This window comes from Piliocolobus tephrosceles, chromosome 20 (genome assembly GCF_002776525.5).
Source record: "Piliocolobus tephrosceles isolate RC106 chromosome 20, ASM277652v3, whole genome shotgun sequence".
Lineage (NCBI taxonomy): Eukaryota > Metazoa > Chordata > Mammalia > Primates > Cercopithecidae > Piliocolobus > Piliocolobus tephrosceles.
In genome coordinates, this window is record NC_045453.1 from 900,092 (window position 1) to 923,494 (window position 23,403).

Sequence of the window (23,403 nt, forward strand, 5' to 3'; positions counted from 1 at the left end):
GAAAATAGGGTATAAATAGCTGCTGATTGGGGCCTTGAAGAAACTTGGAAGAGGAGGCAGGGAATGCCAAGAAAGGAGGGTTGCTGGATCACACCGGGTGTATGAAGTCAGAGGATGCCTTTCCATAAGATGCCTCCTGAGCAGAGACCTGAAGGGAGAGAGAACCACTCATGCAGATACCTGAGGAAAAGAACATTCCAGCAAGGGGAGCAAAGAATGCAGAGGTAGAAGTATGCCTGGCATGTTCAGAAAAGAGCCAGGAAACCAAAGTAGCTGGATTAGGGAAAGGGAAGTGATAGTAGATGAAATTCTTCGCTGCTCCGTAGGGGGTCAAATGATAGAGGGCTGCCTGGCATATTGTAAAGGCTTTGGCTTTCACACAGTGTGAGATGGAAGCCACCAGAGGGTTTTGAGCAGAGAAATGACATGATCTGACTCTGGGTTTAGCATATCCCTCTGGCATCTGTGTTGATCAGAGAGAGGCAAGGACAGAAGCAGTGACAGCTGGGAGCTGATGGGGTGATCTAAGCAAGAGATTATAACAGTTTGGACCCAGTGGGAGTGTGGGGGTGTAAGCAGTGATCTCTTCTAGTTATATTTTGAAGACAGGAAAAAATGGAGTCAAAGGAGACCAAAAAAAAATTCTTTGAGCCTAGCATCTGAAAGAGTAGAGTCCATCTGCTGAAAAGGACAACGAGTTTGGAGTTTGGAGAGAGTTCCAGGCAGGAGATACCAGTGTGAGCTGTATTTGGCATGGATGAGTCTGCTGACCTGGATGGGTCCAGACGCACTCTCTTTCCTGTATGTTCTGAGACGTGGGAAGGAGAGAAAGGAGCTACTAAAGAAAATAGGCAAGTGGCAGGAGCTCCTAACTTGATTAGAGAACAGGCCTAAGGACACTAGGTCCCACCCTCAGAGCTCCAGGATCACCTGCCGGCTTCCTTTTACCTCCAGAGCAGGGTGGTTCTTCCACTCACTCTTGCACAGTTATGAGGACTAATGGAACTTGGGAATGTAGAAACACTGTAGATTCCAGGGGCTGCATGTCATGAAGTGGAGTGACACCAAGGGACCAGATTGCAGGCTCTTCCTTTTGGTTTTCTTTGCATCCTTGTTCAATCAGCCATTCGGGATTCCCCTCTTCCTCCACTTTGCAATGCCAGTCAGTAAACTAATCATTCCTTTTTTTACCTTCCCCAGCTACACAGATGTTATTGATGTTGTCCAGGCCCTGCAGACCCACCCAGACTCAAATGTCAAGGCCTCCTTCACCATTGGTGCCATCACAGCATGTGTGGAGCCCATGAGTTGCTACATGGAGCACAGGTAGATACAGGATATGGTGTGTAAGTGTACTGAAAGTAATTTGTTTCCACCCACCAGAAGGAGACAGATCTTTTGGAATGCATTAGTCACCTTGTATGTAGTAAATGCTGTTCTTTTATTAGTGCTAGGTCCTCAATAGACTCCTTTGGACTTGTAGCCAAAGAAGAGAGAGGAATTATGGAAGACAAACTTAGCTTTTGTGAGGGAGAACTATTTCTGTTTAATAGTTAGTACATAGTAAGGACTTATGAAATATCTGCTAAATAAATGGGTGCTCCAACATGTATGTTCTAAATATTGTTGAAAAATAACTTAAGGCCAAGTGCAGTGGCTCATACGTGTAATCCCAGCGCTTTGGGAGGCCAAGGCAGGCATATTACTTGAGGACGGGAGTTCGAGACCAGCCTGGCCAACCTGGCAAAATCCCATTTCTACTAAAAATACAAAAATTAATCAGGAGTGGTGGTGCACACCTGTAATCCCAGCTACTCAGGAGGCTGAGGCACAAAAATCGCTTGAACCCAGGAGGTGGAGGTTGCAGTGAGCCGCGATCATGCCACTGCACCCCAGCCTGGGTGACAGAGCAAGCAAGACTGTCTCAAAAAAAAAAATTTTTTTTTATAAGGCATAAAAGGACTGAAGTTGAGTATATAACCTATTTAAATATAGAAATAAGACTAAAATTGGGTGAACATGATTATGGAATATAAAAATTTAAGTAACAAAATCAGGCAGGGCACAGTGGCTCATGCCTATAATCTCAGCACACTTGGAAGATGGAAGGTTGGAGGATGCTTGAGCCCAGGAGTTCAAGAGCAGCCTGGGTAACATAGCAAGACCCCGTCTCTGCCAAAAAAAATAAATTAACCAGGTGTGGTAGTGAGCGCCTGTAGTCCCAGCTACTTGGGAGGCTGAGGCTAGAGGATTGCATGATGAGGCTGCAGTAAGCTGTGTTCATGCTACTGCACTCCAACCTGGGCAACAAAGTGAGATGCTATCTCAAAAAAGTGAGTTGACTTCCTTCACCAACTGAACAGTTGCTCCATTGTTTGAAAAAAAAATTTTTTTTTTTTTTTTGAGATGGAATTTCACTCTTGTTGTCCAGGCTGGAGTGCAATGGTGGCATGATCTCAGCTCACTGCAACCTCCACCTCCCAGGTTCAAGTGATTCTCTTGCCTCTGCCTCCCAATTAGCTGGGATTACAGGCACGCACCACCATGCCTGGCTGATTTTTTTGTATTTTTAGTAGAGACGCAGTTTCTCCGTGTTGGTCAGGCTGGTCTCGAACTCCCAACCTCAGATGATCTGCCCACCTCAGCCTCCAAAAGTGTTGGGATTACAGGCTGTTTAAATTCTTTTAAGTAAAACTTTAAAAATTAAAATAAGTAAAGGAATGCTTACTGTGCAGCAGCCGTCTGTGGACTGTGAGCACAGTGAAGTCAGTGAGTTCTGTTCTTGGGAGACTGTGGTGTGGCTGTATCTTCCCTTGTTCCAGCCCCTTTGACCCACTTATAGCACATGGGTTTTCCTCCTTGGAATTCTTCAGAAACTATGAGGGAGTCAGGTAAGGAAACAGGATCCACAGCCCAACCTGGTATTCACCCAGCTCATCTACCAAATTTGGTTTCAAATGGTGTATGACTGGCTGTTGTCAGAAATCAAACAAAAGGATGAAGATTTGCTGCCACCAAGGAAATTCCAGGAGAGAAACTCCCCCAGCGTTGTGAACATCAATACCTGCCAGCTAGACCAACAGCCATTCAGAAGAGTGACTTCAGCCAGCATCCCTATTGTCAGGGAAGAAAACACAGGACCTCTGTGGTGCCAAACAGACCTGGGTCCCTGCCTTAGCCCTGCTGCCTCCCAGCTGCCTGTGAGACACTGGGCAAACTTAGTGTTTTGAGCCATCCTAAACCCACGCCCTTCATCTATTAGATACCTGAGGCACAGAGAGGACAGGACGACAGAGCAAGATCACGTTCGTGAACTGCCTGCACAGTGCCTTGCTCACAGGAGGAACTCCATAAAAGGCAGCTATCCCCGTTAGTGTTAGCTTTCTTCCCTGAGGCAGGCCTTGTGATGTTTTAGGAGTTCTGAAGTCCTGTGAGAAAATGAGTTTTTCTCTGGAGCCTACTGCAGTGCTACAGTTGTTAAGTAACTCACGCTTTGGATCAGTCACCCCCCCCTCCTGCTTCACTTGTAATTCAGTTTCCTGCTTTTCATTCACCTTCTGAGTTAAGAAGGAGATTAAAGGGGAATTGAGATTCTAGTGTGTACATAAAGAGAAGCATGGCAAAGTTGGTATCAAAGGCCTCTGGTAGAGTTAGATGAGTGTAATTCTTCTTTTCCCTTGAAATATCCACTTTACTCAAAAACATATGTCTTTCAAAAAAGACCAGCTCTTTCTCCATCTCCCATAGACCAAAGAGCTGGTCCTGGCCCCAGTATCCCTCTTCAACATTCCACTTAGAATTGGCCATGTAGGGACTTCTGTGGGGCTCCGGGCATGGGGAGCTTTGACGGAAAGCTGTGAAGTCCCATGGCTATCCTTAGTGCTCAGTGCTGCTGCCACTTGCCTCATCATGTGAGTCAGTTTGCTTGTCAGTGGTAGTATTTGTGTGGGAAATAATCAGTGACAACTCTGAGATGAATGGTTTTTAAATATTTCCCCCTTCTTCCCCCTAGATTTCTCTTTCCTAAATGTCTTGACCAGTGTTCACAAGGTAAGTAATATGCTTTATTTCCAGCTTGCATGCCTTGCAAGTTCAGTAGAATTCAGCAATAGACTTTTCTTCGTGCTCTTACCTACCATTCTGAAATCTAAAGCAAACAAAATTGGTCAGAAAAAACTTTGATATCTTTACTTTTACCATATTTGATAGGCACATTTCTTCTAAGAGCTTGTCTGTTTTTACTCTGTTGCCCAGGTTGGAGTGCAGTGGCGTGGTCTCGGCTCACTGCAACCTCTGCCTCCCAGGTTCAAGTGATTCTCCTGCCTCAGTCTCCCAAGTAGCTGGGATTACAGGCGTGCACCACCACACCAGGCTAATTTTTGTATTTTTAATAGAGACAGGGTTTCACCATGTTGGCCAGGCTGGTCTCGAACTCCTGACCTCACAATCCGCCCACCTCGACCTCCCAAAGTACTGGGATTACAGGCATGAGCCACCACGCCTGGCCTGAACTTGTCTCTTATGGCAACAAATGGCCACAGTAATACCTCTCCTTGAGCTGGGCTTGAGTCCACCCTGGCATTCCAGCTAATATTAGTGGGCTGAGTAGGTATTCCTAGCCTCTGGATCAGCAAGTTCTTGATTCACTTCTGCCCCAAGAGTGCCGAGTTTGGCCCAGCAGGACCTGTCTTTCTTAATACCCCCCACCCCCATGCACCCTGGAATTTTCCGCATTTCCTTGATAACATTGAGAAAAATTCACCCATCCTGCAGGTTGCATTCAACTTTGCAATGCCCTGCTACCTGGCAACCCTGGAATCAGCACTTTCTAGTCATATTATCTGTGATGTTTGGAGGTCCAGAATAAATTCTGAATTCCCTGCAGTGGTGATGAAATGCTCATTGTTATTAGGAGATATGCCTGGGGTCTGGGCTTCCTGAGCTAGTCCATCAAGCAGAAATCAGATGCAAGAAAACAACTCAGTGTCCCCAGCACAGTTTCGCCCTGCTGATTGTACTGCTAGTCCACAGGGAGCGGAGACAACAGAGCATACCAAAGTTGCTGTCTTGGGAAACAGCTGAGCTCATGCTGCCCAGGGCAGGAGGCTGGTCCCGAAGGGAGGAATGTGTATATTGGGCTGCTGTACCAGGTAGTCTCAGGTCCAGCTTTTAGAGGCCCCTGTTACTTTCTAGGTACTGCACCTCAGAAACAGGATGAAATGGAGGTTGGCTAGGTCCATCCACAGTATCCACCCCAGGTAGATTAAGGAGAGTTTGTGGAGGTTGGGTCAATAGGATCTGGTGACAGACTAGATGTGGAGCATGCATTGCAAAAAGAGATATCTAGGATGACTCCTAGGTTTCTAGCTTAGGAGATTAGGAAGGTTGGGCCGGGCGCGGTGGCCCAAGCCTGTAATCCCAGCACTTTGGGAGGCCGAGGTGGGCGGATCACGAGGTCAGGAGATCGAGACCATCCTGGCTAACACGGTGAAACCCCATCGCTACTAAAAAATACAAAAAACTAGCCGGGCGATGTGGCAGGCGCCTGTAGTCCCAGCTACTCGGGAGGCTGAGGCAGGAGAATGGCGTAAAACCCGGGAGGCGGAGCTTGCAGTGAGCTGAGATCCGGCCACTGCACTCCAGCCTGGGCGGCAGAGCGAGACTCCGTCTCAGAAAAAAAAAAAAAAAAAGGAAGGTTGGTGGTACCTGTCCTTGAGATAGAAAGCACAGGAGAAAACATAGGTCCAGGAGATAACCAAGGAGGGCTGTCTCATCCTAAGATACATATTTGGAAGTCATGGTCAAAGTTAATGGTATGTACTGTAGTCAGCCAGTATCCAGGTGTAGAGCTGAAAAGATCAGAAGGCTAGAGATGGGGTGAGGGCAGAGGTTCCAGGACACCGGAAGAGAAGCAGGGAAGAGCATTGCCTGAGACATTGAAGAAGGAGAAAAAGAGATCCACAATGTCTAATGCTGCGGAGACTTTGAGGGAAGGACAGAGAAAAGCCCACTGGCTCTGCAAGTGAGAAGGACCCTGATGACCTGAGTAGGATGATCTGAGTGGGGAGGTGAGGGCTGAAGCCAGCTTCAAGTAGACCAGTGGCCAAGTGAGATACTGGAAGCCAGCAGGTGTGGATGATATTCTAGAGTGCTTGGGGCTATAAAAAGGAAGATGGCAGGCCGGGCATGGTGGCTCACGCCTGTAATCCCAGCACTTTTGGAGACCGAGGCGGGCAGATCACGAGGTCAGGAGATCAAGACCATCCTGGCCAACATGGTGAAACCCCGTCTCTACTAAAAATACAAAAAAATTAGCCAGGCGTGGTGGCGGGTGCCTGTAGTCCCAGCTACTCAGGAGGCTGAGGCAGGAGAATGGCGTGAACCCGGGAGGCGGAGCTTGCAGTGAGCTGAGACTGGGCCACTGCACTCCAGCCTGGGCAACAGAGTGAGACTCCGTCTCAAAAAAAAAAAAAAGGAAGATGGCTAGAGGAGAATACTTCCAAGAATTGTCATTTCTGAATGATCGGCTCCTCCTTATTTGCTGACTGAGAAAGCCTGTGGACTGCAAGGAGATACTAGACTTGATAGAGGGGACCCCTGAGAAGGAAGGGGTGGGTCCAGAGATCAGACTGGAAGTGAAGATTGACTCAGAGAAGCAGTGTCCTCCTTGAGAAGAGCTTTAGTTGGAAGCAGGTGAAGTTGAGGAAGTGTTTGCCTAGGGGGCAGTACTGGCCATCAGGTGTACCTAGGACTTGCTGACCTGTCCAGCCTCAGGCCCTGCCTTATTCTTGTAAATGCTGGAGCCTTCTTTTCCTTTCAGAGCCCCTTGTTGACCATGTGATGATTGGCACCCTAGTGCACCTCAGTTCCTTGGCATTCTCCCTCAGTGTCCCCCTTCTTTTTTGCATGAAGAACAAGCACAGATGGTGGGGCTTCTCTGGCAGAGAGCCTTGGGGAAGTGTTCTGTCTTCATCATCATTGAATCGGGGCAGCCCTGGGCTTGTCTCACAAGAGGAAAGCCCCTTTTAGTCTGAACCCTTTGAGGCCAAAACAGACTGTGTTCTCTCTGGCACTTGGTAGGCATGTTTCATTTATACTGCCTTCCAACTCACTGTGCAAAGACAATGTGTGTTAAACTCTGTGCTTGTGTAGAGCTAGGGGTGTGATCAGATGAGGGCTGATCACCTTCAGGTCACATGTGTTGTTATCGGAACTCCTGCAAGGGGGCTCATGGAGTGACGGTGCCTTGCTTCTGGGCCTATGGGACCCTGTGGACTGGCCTGACCAGACTTGCCATGGACATGGGCTATCTGGGAAGGGAGGAGATAAAAGGCAAGTATTTCTTTCCTCTTAGGAGATTTGGTAGCTGGCTTGAAGGTGGGATCTGCCAGCAGTAGACAAACACTTCATGTCCTAAGGGAGCATATTGCCTCCCTTTGCTCCTATTCATGAGTTAGGCTACCTGATTCATAAGAGATTATTTTCCAGTTAGAAAAGGACTGTGTTAGCCGGGTGTGGTGGCTCAAGCCTGTAATCCCAGCACTTTGGGAGGCCTAGACGGGCGGATCACGAGGTCAGGAGATCGAGACCATCCTGGCTAACACTGTGAAACCCCGTCTCTACTAAAAAATACAAAAAACTAGCCGGGCAAGGTGGCGGGCGCCTGTAGTCCCAGCTATTCCGGAGGCTGAGGCAGGAGAATGGCGTGAACCCGGGAGGTGGAGCTTGCAGTGAGCTGAGATCCGGCCACTGCACTCCAGCCCGGGCGACAGAGCGAGACTCCGTCTCAAAAAAAAAAAAAAGAAAAGAAAAGAAAAGAAACAAAAAAGAAAAGGACTGTGTTGCAGCCCCAAGACAATGTGTATTACAGAAATCAAAGGACTAAGAAACAACCTCAGTGCTTAAACAGCAAGCAAGACTCATTATAATGCTGGTGTGAAAGCAGAGATACTTTACTGTCATGGCCTGCTTTTAAAAGCATCTGTAGATAGAAGAAGTCACCTTTGTTTTCTGCTGGGCTTCTGGAATGCTTTAGCCCAGACTGGGATGGTCAGCCAGACAATAGGGATGTTTCTCTGCTCTTGGGAATAGGATAGACCAGGCTGCCTGCTTGCTCATAGCCCAGACTGGTGAGACCTTGGCCGAATCTGGTTGTCCACTCCTTGATACAGAACAGAAGGAAGCTCCTGGCCCAAACAAGGTGGAACTGCTCACTGTGGCCTGTTCACCCTGTGCTCCAGATAACTGCTGTACCTGCCTCACAGATGGCATTTCCTCTTGGCAGCTGGCAGTTTACATAGTTGGCCTAAGGAATGCTGGGGATAATCCTCTTGCTTGTTTCCCTATAAAGCAAAGCCCCTTTTCTGTGCTCAGTTCCTGACCTAGAATCCCAACCCCATAAGGTTTGTCCATATGGTACGTGTGCAGCAGACAGGACTTTGTACAAGGTGTGTCTGTCAGAGACCCAGATCCCAGCCTTTTCTTGGGCAGGCCAGACCCGTGCTTGTGACCCTGGTGCACCACCACTTATATGGCCACATTTGCACTAGTCTGACTCCTTTGTTTCTTTTGCCCAAGCAGATACCAAACAGAGTCCTAACGTATTTATAGATCTTCCCTCAACCTTTGTTGGCTCTTCACTGCCAGACCCACCAGAGCTCTCCTTGCCTTCCACTCTGGGAATCTGGCAGGCCCTTTGTAGGATCCGGCTCCCACGTCTGCCATCTCTAGAATGTGCTGAGCCTTCTAAATCCTGCTTGCCTCCCCCACTGTGCCACATTTTGGGCTTGGCCTCCTGACTTCGCCTTACTCAGTTTCCAGAGGCCCCACTTTCTGTTGCTGCACCAGGGCATGGGATTCTGGCATCGAGCTTTCCAGGCTGGCTTTGCTGCCTCATCTGCAGCCTCCAGAGTGCACTGCAGAGTGACCTTTCCAAATGGCCATGCGAACACAGGTACCAAAGACTAGAGGCAGGGGCCCAGGGGTCCTGGAATCTGTCTTCAAACTATTGTTTGCCCCTCATGTAAATCACCAGTGTCACCTTGCTTAGAGGTTTTTCTGACACTGTTTTAGGAGTTTCATCTTAATGTGAAAGCTTCTTAACAGAAAGGGTATGTGAGGAACCCCTTTAAAATAGAATAAACAAGATGTTGATGAATTCTTCATTTGAATTGGCTTAGTTATGTGCTGTTACCACAACTAGGTCATCCACAAAGACTTTGAGGATAGAGGAGGAGGTGGTGGTGGTGGTGGTGGTGGTGGTGGTGGTGGTTACGGAATATCTCTCTGTCACCCAGGCTGGAGTGCAGTGGGGCAATCTCAGCTCACTGCAACCTTTGGCTCCCGCGTTCAAGCGATTCTCCTGCCTCAGCCTCCTGAGTAGCTGGGATTACAGGCGCGCACCACCACACCTGGCTAATTTTTGTATTTTTAGTAGAGATAGGGTTTCACCATGTTGGTCAGGCTGGTCTTGAACTCCTGACCTCGTGACCTGCCCACCTCGGCCTCCCAAAGTGCTAGGATTACAGGCGTGAGCCACCGTGCCCGGCCAGAAGTTTTTTGTTTTTGTTTTTGTTTTGAGAGGAGTTTCACCTTTGTTGCTCAGGCAGGAGTGCCATGGCGTGATCTTGGCTCACCACAACCTCTGCTTCCCTGGTTCAAACGATTCTCCTGCCTTAGTCTCCCAAGTAGCTGGAAATTACGGGCACCTGCCACCACGCCTAGCTAATTTTTTTTATTTTTAGTAGAGACAGGGTTTTACTATATTGGCCAGGCTGGTCTCGAACTCCTGACCTCAGGTGATCCACCCGCCTCAGCCTCCCAAAGTGCTGGGATTACAGGCATGAGCCACTGTGCCTGGCTGAGGATAGAGGTTTTGAATGCTTAAGAAAAGTGAGCTGGGCGCAGTGGCTCACATCTGTATTCCCAGCATTTTGCGAGGCCAAGGCAGGTGAATCACTTGAGCTGAGGAGTTCAAAACCAGCCTGGGCAACATGGCAAATCCTGTCTCTACAAAGAATACAAAAATTAGCTGGGTCTGGTAGCGAATTCCTGTAGTTCCAACTACTTGGGAGGCTAAAGTGATAGGATCACTTGAGCCCCAGAAGTGGAGGTTGCAGTGAACCAAGATCATGCCATTGTACTCCAGCCTTGGGTACTAGAGCAAGACTCTGTCTCAAAAAAAAAAAGAAAACGTGATTCTGTATATTCCTACATATTTGTATTTGCATGCCTAGACCATCTGAGGAAGTATACCCAAACACTAGTTATCAGTGGTTACCTCCCAGAGGAGATTGAGCCCCAGGAGGATGAGGGAGGAAGGAAAAAAAAAAATTTTTTTTTTTTTTTTTTTTTTTTTTTGAGATGGAGTGTTGCTCTGTCCCCCAGGCTGGAGTACAGTGGTGCACTCTTGGCTCATTGCAAGCTCCACCTCCGGAGTTCATGCCATTCTCCTGCCTCAGCCTCCCGAGTAGCTGGGACTACAGGCACTCACCACCACACCCAGCTAATTTTTTGTATATTTAGTAGAGACGGGGTTTCACTGTGTTAGCCAGGATGGTCTCGATCTCCTGACCTCATGATCCGCCCACCTTGGCCTCCCTAAGTGCTGGGATTACAGGCATGAGCCACCATGCCCGGCCGAAATTTTTTACTTACAGATACCTAAGAAGAGTAGGTCTCATGTCTCGGAACCAAGGAATGGATCCAAAATGGTCCCTAAGCACTTAGGAAGCAGCTTCTGGGCTTAGTAGGCAAGCCCTAACTCCGGAAGGTCTTTGGCCCGAGGCACATAGCTTAACCTTTGTGTGGGCCCTTTCCTCATTGTCACAGGCAACCAACCATTGGCATGCGCTCTCCTAAGCCCTGTTCCCTGGTCTTCAATGGAATGCATCCAGATGGATGTGTAAGGTTAGATTCAGTCTTGAGAGTTTTGGGACACTTTTTTATAGGTGTTATTGGTAAGAGGAAGGAAGAGACTAGAGGCCCTGGAATCTGCCTTCAAACTATTCCTTGCCCTCGTCTAAACCATGAGCGTAGCAGCCTTGGCTTGTGGAAATTGTATGACTTAGTTTCCCAGTGGTTGATATGGCCAGGACCCAGTGTCACAGCCGCTGTCTGACAGGCCCCTCAATGTACAGGTAGAAGTCTAATTCTCAGGCTCTTGCTCAGCTGACAGTGCCCATGGTGGTAGTAGTGGTGATGATAGATTGTATTTCATGGATTCTTCCTCTCTGTAGCCCCTATGATAAGCCTAGGTTTTATTGATAACCTAGAGTGATGTGTTACGGTTCCTGTCTTACAGAGGAAGATATTTGGTTTCAGAGAGAAAGTAGAGCAATTTGTCTAGAATCACCCATTAGTAATTAGTGGAACTCAAAATTCAAACTCAGGTTCGCCTGGCTCTAAATGCCTTAATATTTATGCTAGCTTTTCCCATAGAGGAAGAAGATAAATAATACTAAGTCCAGGCCAGGCGCAGTGGCTCACACCTGTAATCCCAGCACTTTGGGAGGCCAAGGTGGGCAGGTCACGAGGTCAGGAGTTCAAGAGCAGCCTGACCAACATGGTGAAACCCTGTCTCTACTAAAAATACAAAAATTAGCCAGGTGTGGTAGTGCGCACCTGTAATCCCAGCTACTCAGGAGGCTGAGGCAGGAGAATCACTTGAACCTGGGAGGTGGAGGTTGCAACGAGCCGAGATCGTGCCATTGCACTCCAGCTTGGGCAACACGGTGAGACTAAAAAAAAAAAGAATATAAGTCCTATGTTTAAGTGCCATCTGTGTTATTCAAAAGAACTTTTTTCATTTTTTTTTTTTTTAATTCAGAGAAGGAGAGAGAGCAGGGTGGCATGAGGGGAGGACTAGGATGGTAAGATGTTAAGAAAGATTTGAAGGAAGATGTAAACTTTACCAAAATTAAAAAGTAAAGGGGGTAAGTAGGGGGAAAAGGTGCAGAACAGTGTAATGTGCCACTACTTGTGGAAAAAATTATACTCAACACTTTTGTATCTACTCAGCAGATCTTCTGGAAGAAGAGGTAAGAATCTGATAACTGCAGTTGCCTCCAGGGAAGGGAATTTAGGTGTCTGGAGAGGAAAGGAATTATTTTCTCTGTGAACCCTTCTGATACAAATTAGATGTTTGTCACCTCCAAATCTCATGTTGAAACATAATCCCCAGTGTTGAAGGTGGGGCCTAGTGGGAGGTGTTTGGGTCATGGGGGCAGATCCCTCATGAATGGCTTGGTGCTGTCCTTGTGATAGTGAGTTCTTACTCTGAGTTCACAGGAGACCTGGTTGTTTAAAGGAGTGTGGCACCTTCCCCACTCCTTCTTGCTCCTGCCCTCACCACTGTGATGTGTTGGCTTCCAGGCCTTCTACCATGATCTTAAGCTTCCTGAGGCCTCCCCAGAAGCGGATGCCAGCACCACGCTTCCTGGAAAGCCTGCAGAACCTTTAGCCAATTAAGCCTCTTTTCTTTATAAATTAGCCTCAGGTTTTTCTTTACAGCAACCCCAAAATAGCCTAACACACTTTCTATATGTTGTGAGTTTTGCCCTCAGTAACTGAATACATCTAATTTTTTTAACTAAACACTTGACTGAAGTAAACAGTATCAGTATAGAGAGTCTTCATTACTGAATATTCATTACTTAGGATTCTGCAATTACAAGGTCACTTAGGAAAGCAGAAGTCTCCATAATTTAGAGATATTCACTTAAGAACTAATCGTTTATAAAACTACTCTCGCTGGGCACGGTGGCTCATGCCTGTAATCACAGCACTTTGGGAGGCCGAGGCAGGCGGATCACCTGAGGTCGGGAGTTCGAGACCAGTCTGACCAACGTGCAGAAACCCCATCTCTACTAAAAAATACAGAATTAGCCCGGCGTGATGGTGGATGCCTGTAATCCCAACTACTTGGGAGGCCGAGAGGCTGAGGCAAGGGAATCACTTGAACCCAGGAGGCAGAGGTTGTGGTGAGCTGAGATCGCACCATCGTACTCCAGCCTGAGCAACAAGAGCAAAATTCCATCTCAAAAAGTAATAATAATAAATAATAATAGAACTACTCTCTATTAGTAAATGGGTTGGTGATGAGCATTGAATCTTTTTAAGTATAGAATTATAACACCTGTGAGAATTCTATTACAAAATAGAATATAAATGTTGAAAACTTACGTATGAAATTATATTTTACAAAAAATTAGCAGAGGAGAGATACTCTTTACATCTTTCAGAATGGGAGATTGATAAAGTTGAAAGCTATTAAATCAAGTTATAAAGGGTTAACTATACTCTTTAAAGATATAAAAGTGACCACTAGAGGAACTAAAATTGCTAATGAAGCTAGGTGCAGTGGCTCACGCCCACCAGTAATCCCAGCACTTCAGAGGAGGCCAAGGTGTGAGGGTCACTTGAGCCCAGGAGTTTGAGACCAGCCTAGGCAACAAAATGAGACCCCGTGTCTTAAAAAAAAATCAAAAACTTAGCCAAGCATGGTGGCTCATGCTCCTGTGGTCCCAGCTACACAGGAGGCTGAGGCAGGAGGATTGCTTGAGCCCAGGAGGTCAAGGCTTCAGTGAGTCACGTTTAGGCTACTGTACTGTAGCCTGGGCGACAGAGCAATACACTGTCCCACAAAGAAAAAAAAACACACAAATATAATAATGTAGACTTCCTTTGGTTCCTGATTCAAAAATCATTAACTGTAAGAAAACATTTATAAGAGAGAAATTTGAACACAGACTGGATTTTGTTTATACTAAGGAGTTCATTATTAATATTTTTAGAGTCCTTGTATTATGGAAATACATGTTGAAGTATTTTTGTTTGAAATAATTGGATGTCCGGGATTGACTTCAAAATCATACAGCAAGGGAGGCGGGGATGAGCTGGGTGGAGTGTAGATGAAATACGATTAGCTGAGTATTAGTAGTTCCTGAAACCAAGTGACGGGAGTTCATTCTGCTACTTTTCTAGTTGTGTATGTGTTTGAAATTTTCTACAATATTAAGAAGTACAGCTGGGCGCGGTGGCTTACACCTGTAATCCCAGCACTTTGGGAGGCCGAGGCGGGTGGATCATGAGTTTGGGGGTTCAAGACCAGCCTGACCAACATGGAGAAACCCCATCTCTACTAAAAATACAAAATAAGTTGAGCATGGTGGCGTGCACCAGTAATCCCAGCTACTTGGGAGGCTGAGGCAGGAAAATTGCTTGAACCCAAGAGGTGGAGATTGTGGTGAGCTGAGATTGCAACATTGCACTCCAACCTGGGCAACAAGAGCTAAACTCCATCTCAAAAAAAAAAAAGTAAATAAAAATTTTTGAATCACAAAATTGCAAAATAAAAGATCTTATATATACACTCTGATTGTAACTATGTTAAAATAGGAATGAATATGGAGGGGGTATCATAATTATCTTGGAGTGGTGAAGTGTGGTAAGTTTCCTGATTTCCAAATTCTCTGTGGTCCTGTGAATTTTACTTCTGTATTTTCACCAAAAGGTTGGTTGGGAGTGATCATGGCCCACCCTGCAACCTCTTCTTACATGGGCCACACTTTCTTACCACATTACCATGTAAAATCTGTTAGCATTTATCTTGGAATCATGTTACTTCCTGTGCACAGTGTCTTGGCTGTGCACTCTTTGAGGATATAATGAAGAGCCCCAATATATGGTGAGTTTTCCATAGTTATATTCTGAACTGGTGAAGGTAAATGGCACCAGTTCCTGATGATGCTAAATACAGGGGATGTGGAAAGGCCCTTTGACTAAGAACTCCAAGTATCAGCCAGATATCAGAATTAAAATAATAGAGGAGGCCGGATGCGGTGGCTCATGCCTGTATGCCCAACACTTTGGGAGGCCAAGGTGGGCTGATCACCTGAGGTCAGGAGTTTGAGAGCAGCCTGGCCAACGTGGTGAAACCCCATCTTGACTAAAAATACAAAAATTAGCCAGGCATGGTGGCGGGTGCCTGTAATCCCAGCTACTCAAGAGGCTAAAGCAGGAGAATTGCTTGAACCCTGGAGGCGGAGGTTGCAGTGAACTGAGATCACACCACTGCACTCCAGCCTGGGCGACAGAGTGAGACACCGTCTTTTAAAAAAAAAAAAAAAAAAAATTGATAGAGGAAGTTAGGAGGTTAGGAAGTAAGGCAGCTACAGACTTGAAGCTATTCATTCCAAGAGGTGGCAGTGCCAGGAAACTGGAAGAGAATGATAGCTGTGTATGTTGGTGTTGGGGTGTAAGAGTTGTCTCCATCAGGAGACTACTGGAAGGCATGATTAGAGGATGGAGCAAGGATCCACGTTTGTGTGAGCCCTCACCCCTAACCAGGACTATGAAGGCTAAACTGTCCTTGGTTTTATTCACAGGCCTGGTGAGTAACGTGGTATTCACCAGTCACACCACGGAGCAGCGTCACCCTCTCCTTGTTCAGCTGCAGAGCCTCATCAGGGCTGCCAATCCTGCCGCAGCCTTCATTCTTGCAGAAAATGGGATTGTCACCAGGTAATCTATACATTCACTCTGCAAGACCAGTTGCTTTCTCAGATACAGCACTCTATCTGTGGCCCAGAGTCTTTCTACTGTATCTAAGACCTAAACATTTGGAGAAGTCAGTTTTTGAACCAGGTGTGGTGGTACACACCTATAGTCCCAGCTGCTCGGGAGGCTGAGGAGAGGGGATCACTTGAGTCCAGGAGTTGGAGGCTGCAGTGAGCTATGATTGTGTCACTGCATTCCACAGCCTGAGAGACAGAGCAAGACCCCATCTCTTAAAAAAAAAAAAAAAAAAAAAAAGCAGCCTGGGCACAATGGTTCATGCCTATAATCTCAGCATTTTGGGTGGCTGAGGTGGGAGGATCTTGAGTCAGGAGTTTGAGACCAGCCTGAACAATATAGTGATACCCCATCTCATTTGTAAAAAGAAACAATATATTGGGGGGGGGAAAGAAAAGTTTTTGAAGTGCTTTTGATGCTCTATAAAAATTGCCGAGAAGACTCCATTGTGTACCGTTTTGAGGCATTTTGTTTTGATATGTTCACATTCTCTTCCATTGAAGGATGGTAGCCAGGATTCTCTTAACATCCTTGTATTGAAGTGTTTGAGAAATGGCATAGAGAACGTAGAGAAGGGTCGGATGTGGTGGCTCAACCTGTAATCCCAGCACTTAGGGAGCCCAAAACTGCTTGCAGGAGTTCAAGACCAGCCTGGGTAAAATAGTGACACCCTGTCTCTACCAAAACAGTTTTTTAAAAAAACAGCCAGCAAGGTTGTACATATCTCTAGTCTCAGCTACTCGGGAGGCTGGACGGGAGGATTGCCTGAGCCCAGGAGTTCAGGGTTACAGTGAGCCATGATCACACCATTGCACTCCAGCCTGGGAGAAGTAGTGAGACTTTGTCTCTTAAAAAAAAAAAGCGGCTGGGCGCAGTGGCTCACGCCTGTAATCCCAGCACTTTGGGAGGCCGAGGCAGACAGATCACGAGGTCAGGAGATGGAGACCATCCTGGCTAACACAGTGGAACCCCGTCTCTATTTTTAAAAATACAAAAATTAGCCAGCCATGGTGGCGGGCACCTGTAGTCCCAGCTACTTGGGAGGCTAAGGCAAGAGAATGGCATGAACCCGGGAGGCAGGGAGCTTGCGGTGGGCCAAGATGGCGCCACTGCACTCCAGCCAGCCTGGGCAACAGAGCAAGACTCCATCTTAAAAAAAAAGGTAGGCCGGGCGCGGTGGCTCAAGCCTGTAATCCCAGCACTTTGGGAGGCCGAGACGGGCGGATCACAAGGTCAGGAGATCGAGACCATCCTGGCTAACATGGTGAAACCCCGTCTCTACTAAAAAATACAAAAAACTAGCCGGGCGAGGTGGCGGCGCCTGTAGTCCCAGCTACTTGGGAGGCTGAGGCAGGAAAATGACGTAAACCCGGGAGGCGGAGCTTGCAGTGAGCTGAGATCCGGCCACTGTACTCCCAGCCTGGGCGACAGAGCGAGACTCCGTCTCAAAAAAAAAAAAAAAAAAAAAAGTAACGTAGAGATATTATCTCTTTATTTCATGGACTTGGGTTCAAATTACAAACTAAAAATAGAGAATTAGTTTGTATGTGTACACACATATACAAGGAGAAAACACCTGGTTATGTAGCCGTTTTGTTTGCTCAATTTGGGTAAAAGGTTATATACGTTTTTATATAGTTTTGACTTTTGAACTATGTAGATATTTTATGTATTCAAAAATTAAATCAAGGAGGGAAAAAACTAAATTAAATACAAACCAAAAAAAGTGAATTTAGGCTGGGTGCGGTGGCTCACGCCTGTAATCCCAGCACTTTGGGAAGCTGGGGCAGGCAGATCACGAAATCAGGAGATTGACCATCCTGGCCAACATGGTGAAACCCTGTCTCTACTAAAAAAAATACAAAAATTAGTTGGACGTGGTGGTGCATGCCTATAATCTCAGCTACTCAGGAAGCTGAGGCAGGAGAATCGCTTGAACCGTGGAGTTGGAGGTTGCAGCAGTGAGCTGAGATCACGCCACTGCACTTCAGCCTGGTGACAGAGTGAGACTCAGTTTCAAAAAAAAAACAAAAAAAAACCTATATGTATATGTGCAACAATGGCCATATGTCAGGTGTGTGTAAAAGGACACCTGAGGTCAGGAGTTTGAGACCAGCTGGCCAACATGGCAAAACCCCGTCTCTGCTAAAAATACAAAAAATTGGCTGGGTGTGCTCTGGGCACCTGTAATCCCAGCTACTCAGGAGGCTGAGGCAGGAGAATTGATTGAACCTGGGTGGTGGAGGTTGCAGTAAGCCAAGATCACGCCATTGCACTCCCAGCCTGGGCAACAAGGATGAAACTCCATCTCAAAATTAACATAATTAATTAATTAAAGTAAATAAATCTATGTGTATATCAAAGTAATAACCACACCAAAAAAAGTATTTAATTCAAGTAACTTTTGAACATAATCCTCTGCTGGAACCCTGGTTCTAAACAACATCACTGATTGAAGAGAGGAGATTATGAATATGAAATGGGGAAGGTGAAGAAAAACCCTTCAAATATTTATTTTATTTTATTTAGACACAGTCTTGCTCTGTCACCCATGCTGGAGTGCAGTGGCACGATCTCAGCTCACTGCAGCCTCCACCTCTTGGATTCAAGCGATTCTCCTGCCCCAGCTTCCCTAGTAGCTGAGATTGCAAGTACACGCCACCATAGCTGGCTAATTTTTCTATTTTTAGTAGTAACAGGGTTTCACCATGTTGGCCAGGCTGGTGTTGAACTCCTGACCTCAAGTGATCCACCCACTTCGGCCTGCCAAAGATCAAATGTTGATTTGAATTGGAGATTCAATATAAATTCATTATTTTTAAAAATGTGTATTTCCTATCACTTTCCTTTGAAAGGGACCAGAATAGTAATACCACAGTTGCAGCAAATACCCTTACCTCTGTAGCTTGGTTTCTAAGTACCAGTCCCCACTGCAAGGTATCAGGACTCCTTGGAGAATTAGCTGACTGCATGCCAGGTCAAGGAAAGTACAAGGTAGGCCTGGTCCATTTTATGCCAATAAAGCAAGGAAGTACTCAAAAGATTAGTGGAAATATATCAAAAGGATATGGGAAGTAGCTTAAGAAGTTCCTGCTAGTCTAATTTGGGACAATTTGGGGATAAGAAAGAACCATGATAATACTGGAACTATGGATTATAACACATGGAATAAAATGTGTGTCCACAATGATCCTCAAAAACGAAGCAGGGGCCAGGCACAGTGTCTCACACCTGTAATCCCAGCACTTTGGGAGGCCGAGGTGGGTGGATCACCTGAGGTCAGGAGTTTGAAACCAGCTTGACCAATATGGTAAAACCCCCGTCTCTATTAAAAATACAAAATTAGCTGGGCATGGTAGCGCATACCTGTAATCCCAGCTACTCAGGAGGCTGAGGCAGGAGAATTGCTTGAACCCAGGAAGCAGAGCTTGCAGTGAGCCGAGATCACGCCATTGCACTCAAGCCTAGGTAACGAGCGAAACTCCATCTCAGAAACAAAAAAAAGTGGAAGGGGACAGGATAGCAAAGCCCTTTATAGAAGAATACCAAGTAAATAAGGTTTGATAGAACTAGAAAATAATCGGCCGGGCGCAGTGGCTCACGCCTGTAATCCCAACACTTTGGTAGGCCGAGACGGACAGATCACAAGGTCAGGAGATCGAGACCATCCTGGGTAACACGGTGAAACCCTGTCTCTACTAAAAATACAAAAAATTAGCTGGGTGTGGTGGCGGGCACCTGTAGTCCCAGCTACTCAGGAGGCTGAGGCAGAAGAATGGCGTGAACCCGGGAGGCAGAGCTTGCAGTGAGCCGAGACCACGCCACTGCATTCCAGCCTGGGCAGCAAGGGAGACTCCATCTCAAAAAAAAAAAAAAAAGAACTAGAAAATGATTGTTTTGTAACCTTCAGTCTAATACAGTATTTGATTTAGGGAACGATCGATGAATGCTAAAAGCACTAGGTGAAAGACTGTGGAAGAAAAAAAAATATTACTAGTCGTGTACTGTGTAAAGTATCACTCCATAGATTACTGACTCCTTACAAAGGGGGAAAAATACCTTACAAAGGGGAAAAAAGTTCTGGTATACCTATGTTGACCAAATGATGAAACTCCGTGAGACCAGTAATGGGACAAACTGATACCCTGTACCTCCTTGATGTGATGCAATGGGAAGGATGCAACACCACCTGGGTATTAATCTCCAAAAATGCATAACCTGAATCTAATTACGAGAATTAGAAACAGACAAATCTAAGTATGGGACACAAAAGCTCTGACATGTACTCTTAAATATCAACACCATGAGAATCAAACAAACCAAAAGATAGAGGAGCTGTTCAGATTAAAGGAGAATAAAGATTATAAATTTAGGCCGGGCGCAGTAGCTCACGCTTGTAATCCCAACACTTTGGGAGGCCGAGGCAGGTGGATCACCTGGGGTCGGGAGTTCGAGACCAGCCTGGCCAACATGGTGAAACCCCATCTCTACTAAAAAAATACAAAAATTAGCTGGGCATGGTGGTGGGTGCCTGTAGTCCCAGCTACTTGGGAGGCCGAGGCAGGAGAATCGCTTGAACTCAGGAGGCGGAGGTTGCAGTGAGATGAGATCATGCATTTCACTCCAACCTGGGCAACAAGAGCAAAACTCTGTCTCAAAATTTAAAAAAAAAAAGAATGTATCTGTATATCAAAGTAATAACAGACATATGCCACCACGCCCAGCTAATTTTTGTATTTTTTTTAGTAGAGATGGGCTTTTGCCATGTTGGCCAGGCTGGTCTCGAACTCCTGACTCCAGGTGATTCGCCTGCCTCAGCCTCCCAAAATTCTGGGATTACAGACGTGAGCCATCTTGCCCAGCCTAGTGAATAATTCTTGATTGGATTATGGACCCTCCCCCACCAAAAAGGGGAAGTTTGAAAGTGGATGTATGTTCGTGCTTCTCCAACTTTGTTGTGCATATATATGCATCTCTAGTGGAGATCTTGTTGAAAATTAGTTTCTGGTTCAGTACATCTGGGCTGGGGCCTGAGGTTCTGCATTTCTAACAAGCTCCCAGGTGATTGTTGGGAGCCAGTAAATTCCTTGCATGTGATCATGATACTGTAGTTCTGTAAGAGAATGTCCTTGTTCTTGGGAGATGCATACTGAAGTATTTAGGGGTAAAATATCATGATGAGTACAACTAGTTTTCATTTGGTTTGCCAGAAAAAAAAAATGCTTGTATATATTTAGGGAACATGAAGAAGAAACAAAATGTGCAGGTTAAGATTGACAGTCCTGGCCCAGCACAGTGGCTCACGCCTGTAATCCCAACACTTTGGGAGGCTGAGGCGGGCAGATCATGAGGTCAGGAGATCGAGACCATCCTGGTGAAAGTGGTGAACCTCATTCCTACTAAAAGTACAAAAATTGCCTGGGTATGGTGGCATACGCCTGTAGTCCCTGCTACTCAGGAGGCTGAGGCAGGAGAATCACTTGAACCCGGGAGGCGGAGGTTGCAATGAGCCAAGATTGCACCACTGCACTCCAGCCTGGGCGACAGAGCGAGACTCTGTCTCAAGAAAAAATAAAAATAAAAGATTGACAGTCCTAATTCATCTAGGTCTTTTCTGTGTGTTTTCAAAGGAATGAAGACATTGAGCTGATTCTCTCAGAAAATAGTTTCTCAAGTCCTGAGATGCTACGATCTCGATATTTAATGTATCCTGGCTGGTAAGTATCATCATTGAAAAGTAACTAAGATTTTTTTGTAAACCCAATGATTTATTTATTTATAGAAAAAAAAAAAAAGGGAGAAGGTGAAAATACCAGATGTGCTCTGCAAGGATGACAATGGCAGCTGGCACGGCCCGCCTGTCCAGCAGCTACTGGCCTTGCCAGGAGCCCAGTGCTTCACCTCTTAGGCTCTAAACTGGGAGCCTTCTCAGATGTTTCAATTTAGGGAGTCATCCTGTAGGCAACAAGCACCACTGTGCCCTGTGTTCCTCCAGCACCTACTGGGGGCAAAGTGGCTGGCACAGAACCAAGGAGCTATAACTTTCCCAGGTGAGACTCGCTTCTGACAATACTGTCAGTCCTCTCTAGGGTTCCCATCTCCTGGGTTCCCTGCTCATATGGCCCAGGGTGTAGGATGCTGTACAGCCTGTGGACCTCTCCAGAGAAGAAGAGGACAAAGGAGAGAATGTGCAAAGTTACTGTAATCATACTAATACAAACACACTGAAGCATTTACTGTGTGTGCTAGCTGTTGTTCTAAGACTCCACTCTCTACATGGCAGCTCCTAGCCACATGGCTATTTCATGAAATGTAAATTAATAAAAATCAAAATTTATAATTCAGTCTTTCAACCACATAGCCACATTTCAAGTGCTCCATAGCTTCCTGTGGCTAGCAGCTACCGTGTCCAATAGTGCAGATCTAGAACATTTCCATTACCCCAGAAAGCTCTGTCGCATAGTGCTGTTGTGAGGGCCTTGTTTGTGTTGTCTCGTTTACACCAATCCTGTGAAGTGGATTCCATTATTTTATCATTTTACAGATAAGGTACCGGGGCAGCAAAGAGTTAATGACTTGACAATTTACAGCTAGTAAATTAAAGAACTGGATTTCAAACCAGGTTGAATGGCTCAGAGCTTTTTCTCTTAGGCATCGTGCTACCCTTATTCCTGTATAGAATGGACAATTTGTTTCTGCTATGTTGAAGGTTTAGGGGAAGACCATTGTTAAAAGCTTGGCCAGAATTAATCTCTCATGTTTATTTGGATTATCTTTGTTATTCTTACTCACTTTTCCCAAGCAGCTCTCTACATCCTCCATACCACCCTTATACCACCAACTTTTTTCCTAACAAAAAATGATCTGGCCAGGCGTGGTGGCTCACACCTGTAATCCCAGCACTTTGGGAAGCTGAGGCGGGCAGATCACGAGGTCAGAAGATCAAGACCATCCTGGTTAACATGGTGAAACCCCGTCTCTACTAAAAATACGAAAAATTAGCCAGCCGTGGTGGCAGGAGCCTGCAGTCCCAGCTACTCAGGAGGCTGAGGCAGAAGAATGGTGTGAACCTGGGAGGCGGAGCTTGCAGTGAGCCCAGATTGCGCCACTACACTCCAGCCTGGGCAACAGAGCGAGACTCTCTCAAAAAATAAAATTAAATAAATAAAATAAAATAAATAAAATATAAAATATAGATCTACTGTGCTGTAAAAAACAAAATCAAAAAAATCCCAGAAGGTCAGTATGTAAAATTGAAGGTTTTCAGGCATATTCTTAGAAGGAACCTCTGATTTGAGTCACGTCATACTTAAACAGTGAGTAAGTGGGTCATTTCTTATGCCTGAACAAGGTAATGATATCTTAGCTAAAAATAAACAAATAGAGCTTCTAGGGGGAACCTTCTTTCCAATGGCTACAACCACTGACTCCCTTGCTACCTGAACCTCTGGGTCCTGAGCTCCTGTAATCACCACCAGGTGCCTAGAGAAGCACTGTTCTCCAGTCCTTACTGACTCATGCACAAAAACCTAGCTCAGGGCCCAGACAACTGAAGGCAGGCTAGTGCAGGAGAGAGTAGGGTAAGAGGGGCCCATTAGAATACTGTGAATCTGGCCGGGCGCGGTGGCTCACACTTGTAATCCCAGCACTTACAGAGGCCAAGGCAGGTGGACCATGAGGTCAGGGGTTCGAGACCAGCCTGGCCAACACGGTGAAACCCCATCTCTACTAAAAATACAAAAGTTAGCCGGACACCTGTAGTTCCAGCTACTCAGGAGGCTGAGGCAGGAGAATGGCGTGAAACCAGGAGGTGGAGCTTGCAGTGAGACA

General features: G+C 46.1%; 1 protein-coding gene across 2 annotated transcripts in view; it reads left to right on the forward strand.

Annotated features, from left to right (window-relative positions):
- Positions 1-23,403, forward strand: part of C20H20orf194 (chromosome 20 C20orf194 homolog) — a 167,697-nt gene that overhangs the window by 130,215 nt on the left and 14,079 nt on the right. For both annotated transcript variants that reach the window (XM_023220244.1, XM_023220245.1), the window contains exons 28-31: positions 1,201-1,326; positions 4,013-4,050; positions 15,387-15,522; positions 21,204-21,290. In XM_023220244.1, coding sequence (XP_023076012.1) covers positions 1,201-1,326; positions 4,013-4,050; positions 15,387-15,522; positions 21,204-21,290 — 387 coding nt within the window. The remainder of the gene's footprint in view (positions 1-1,200; positions 1,327-4,012; positions 4,051-15,386; positions 15,523-21,203; positions 21,291-23,403) is intronic.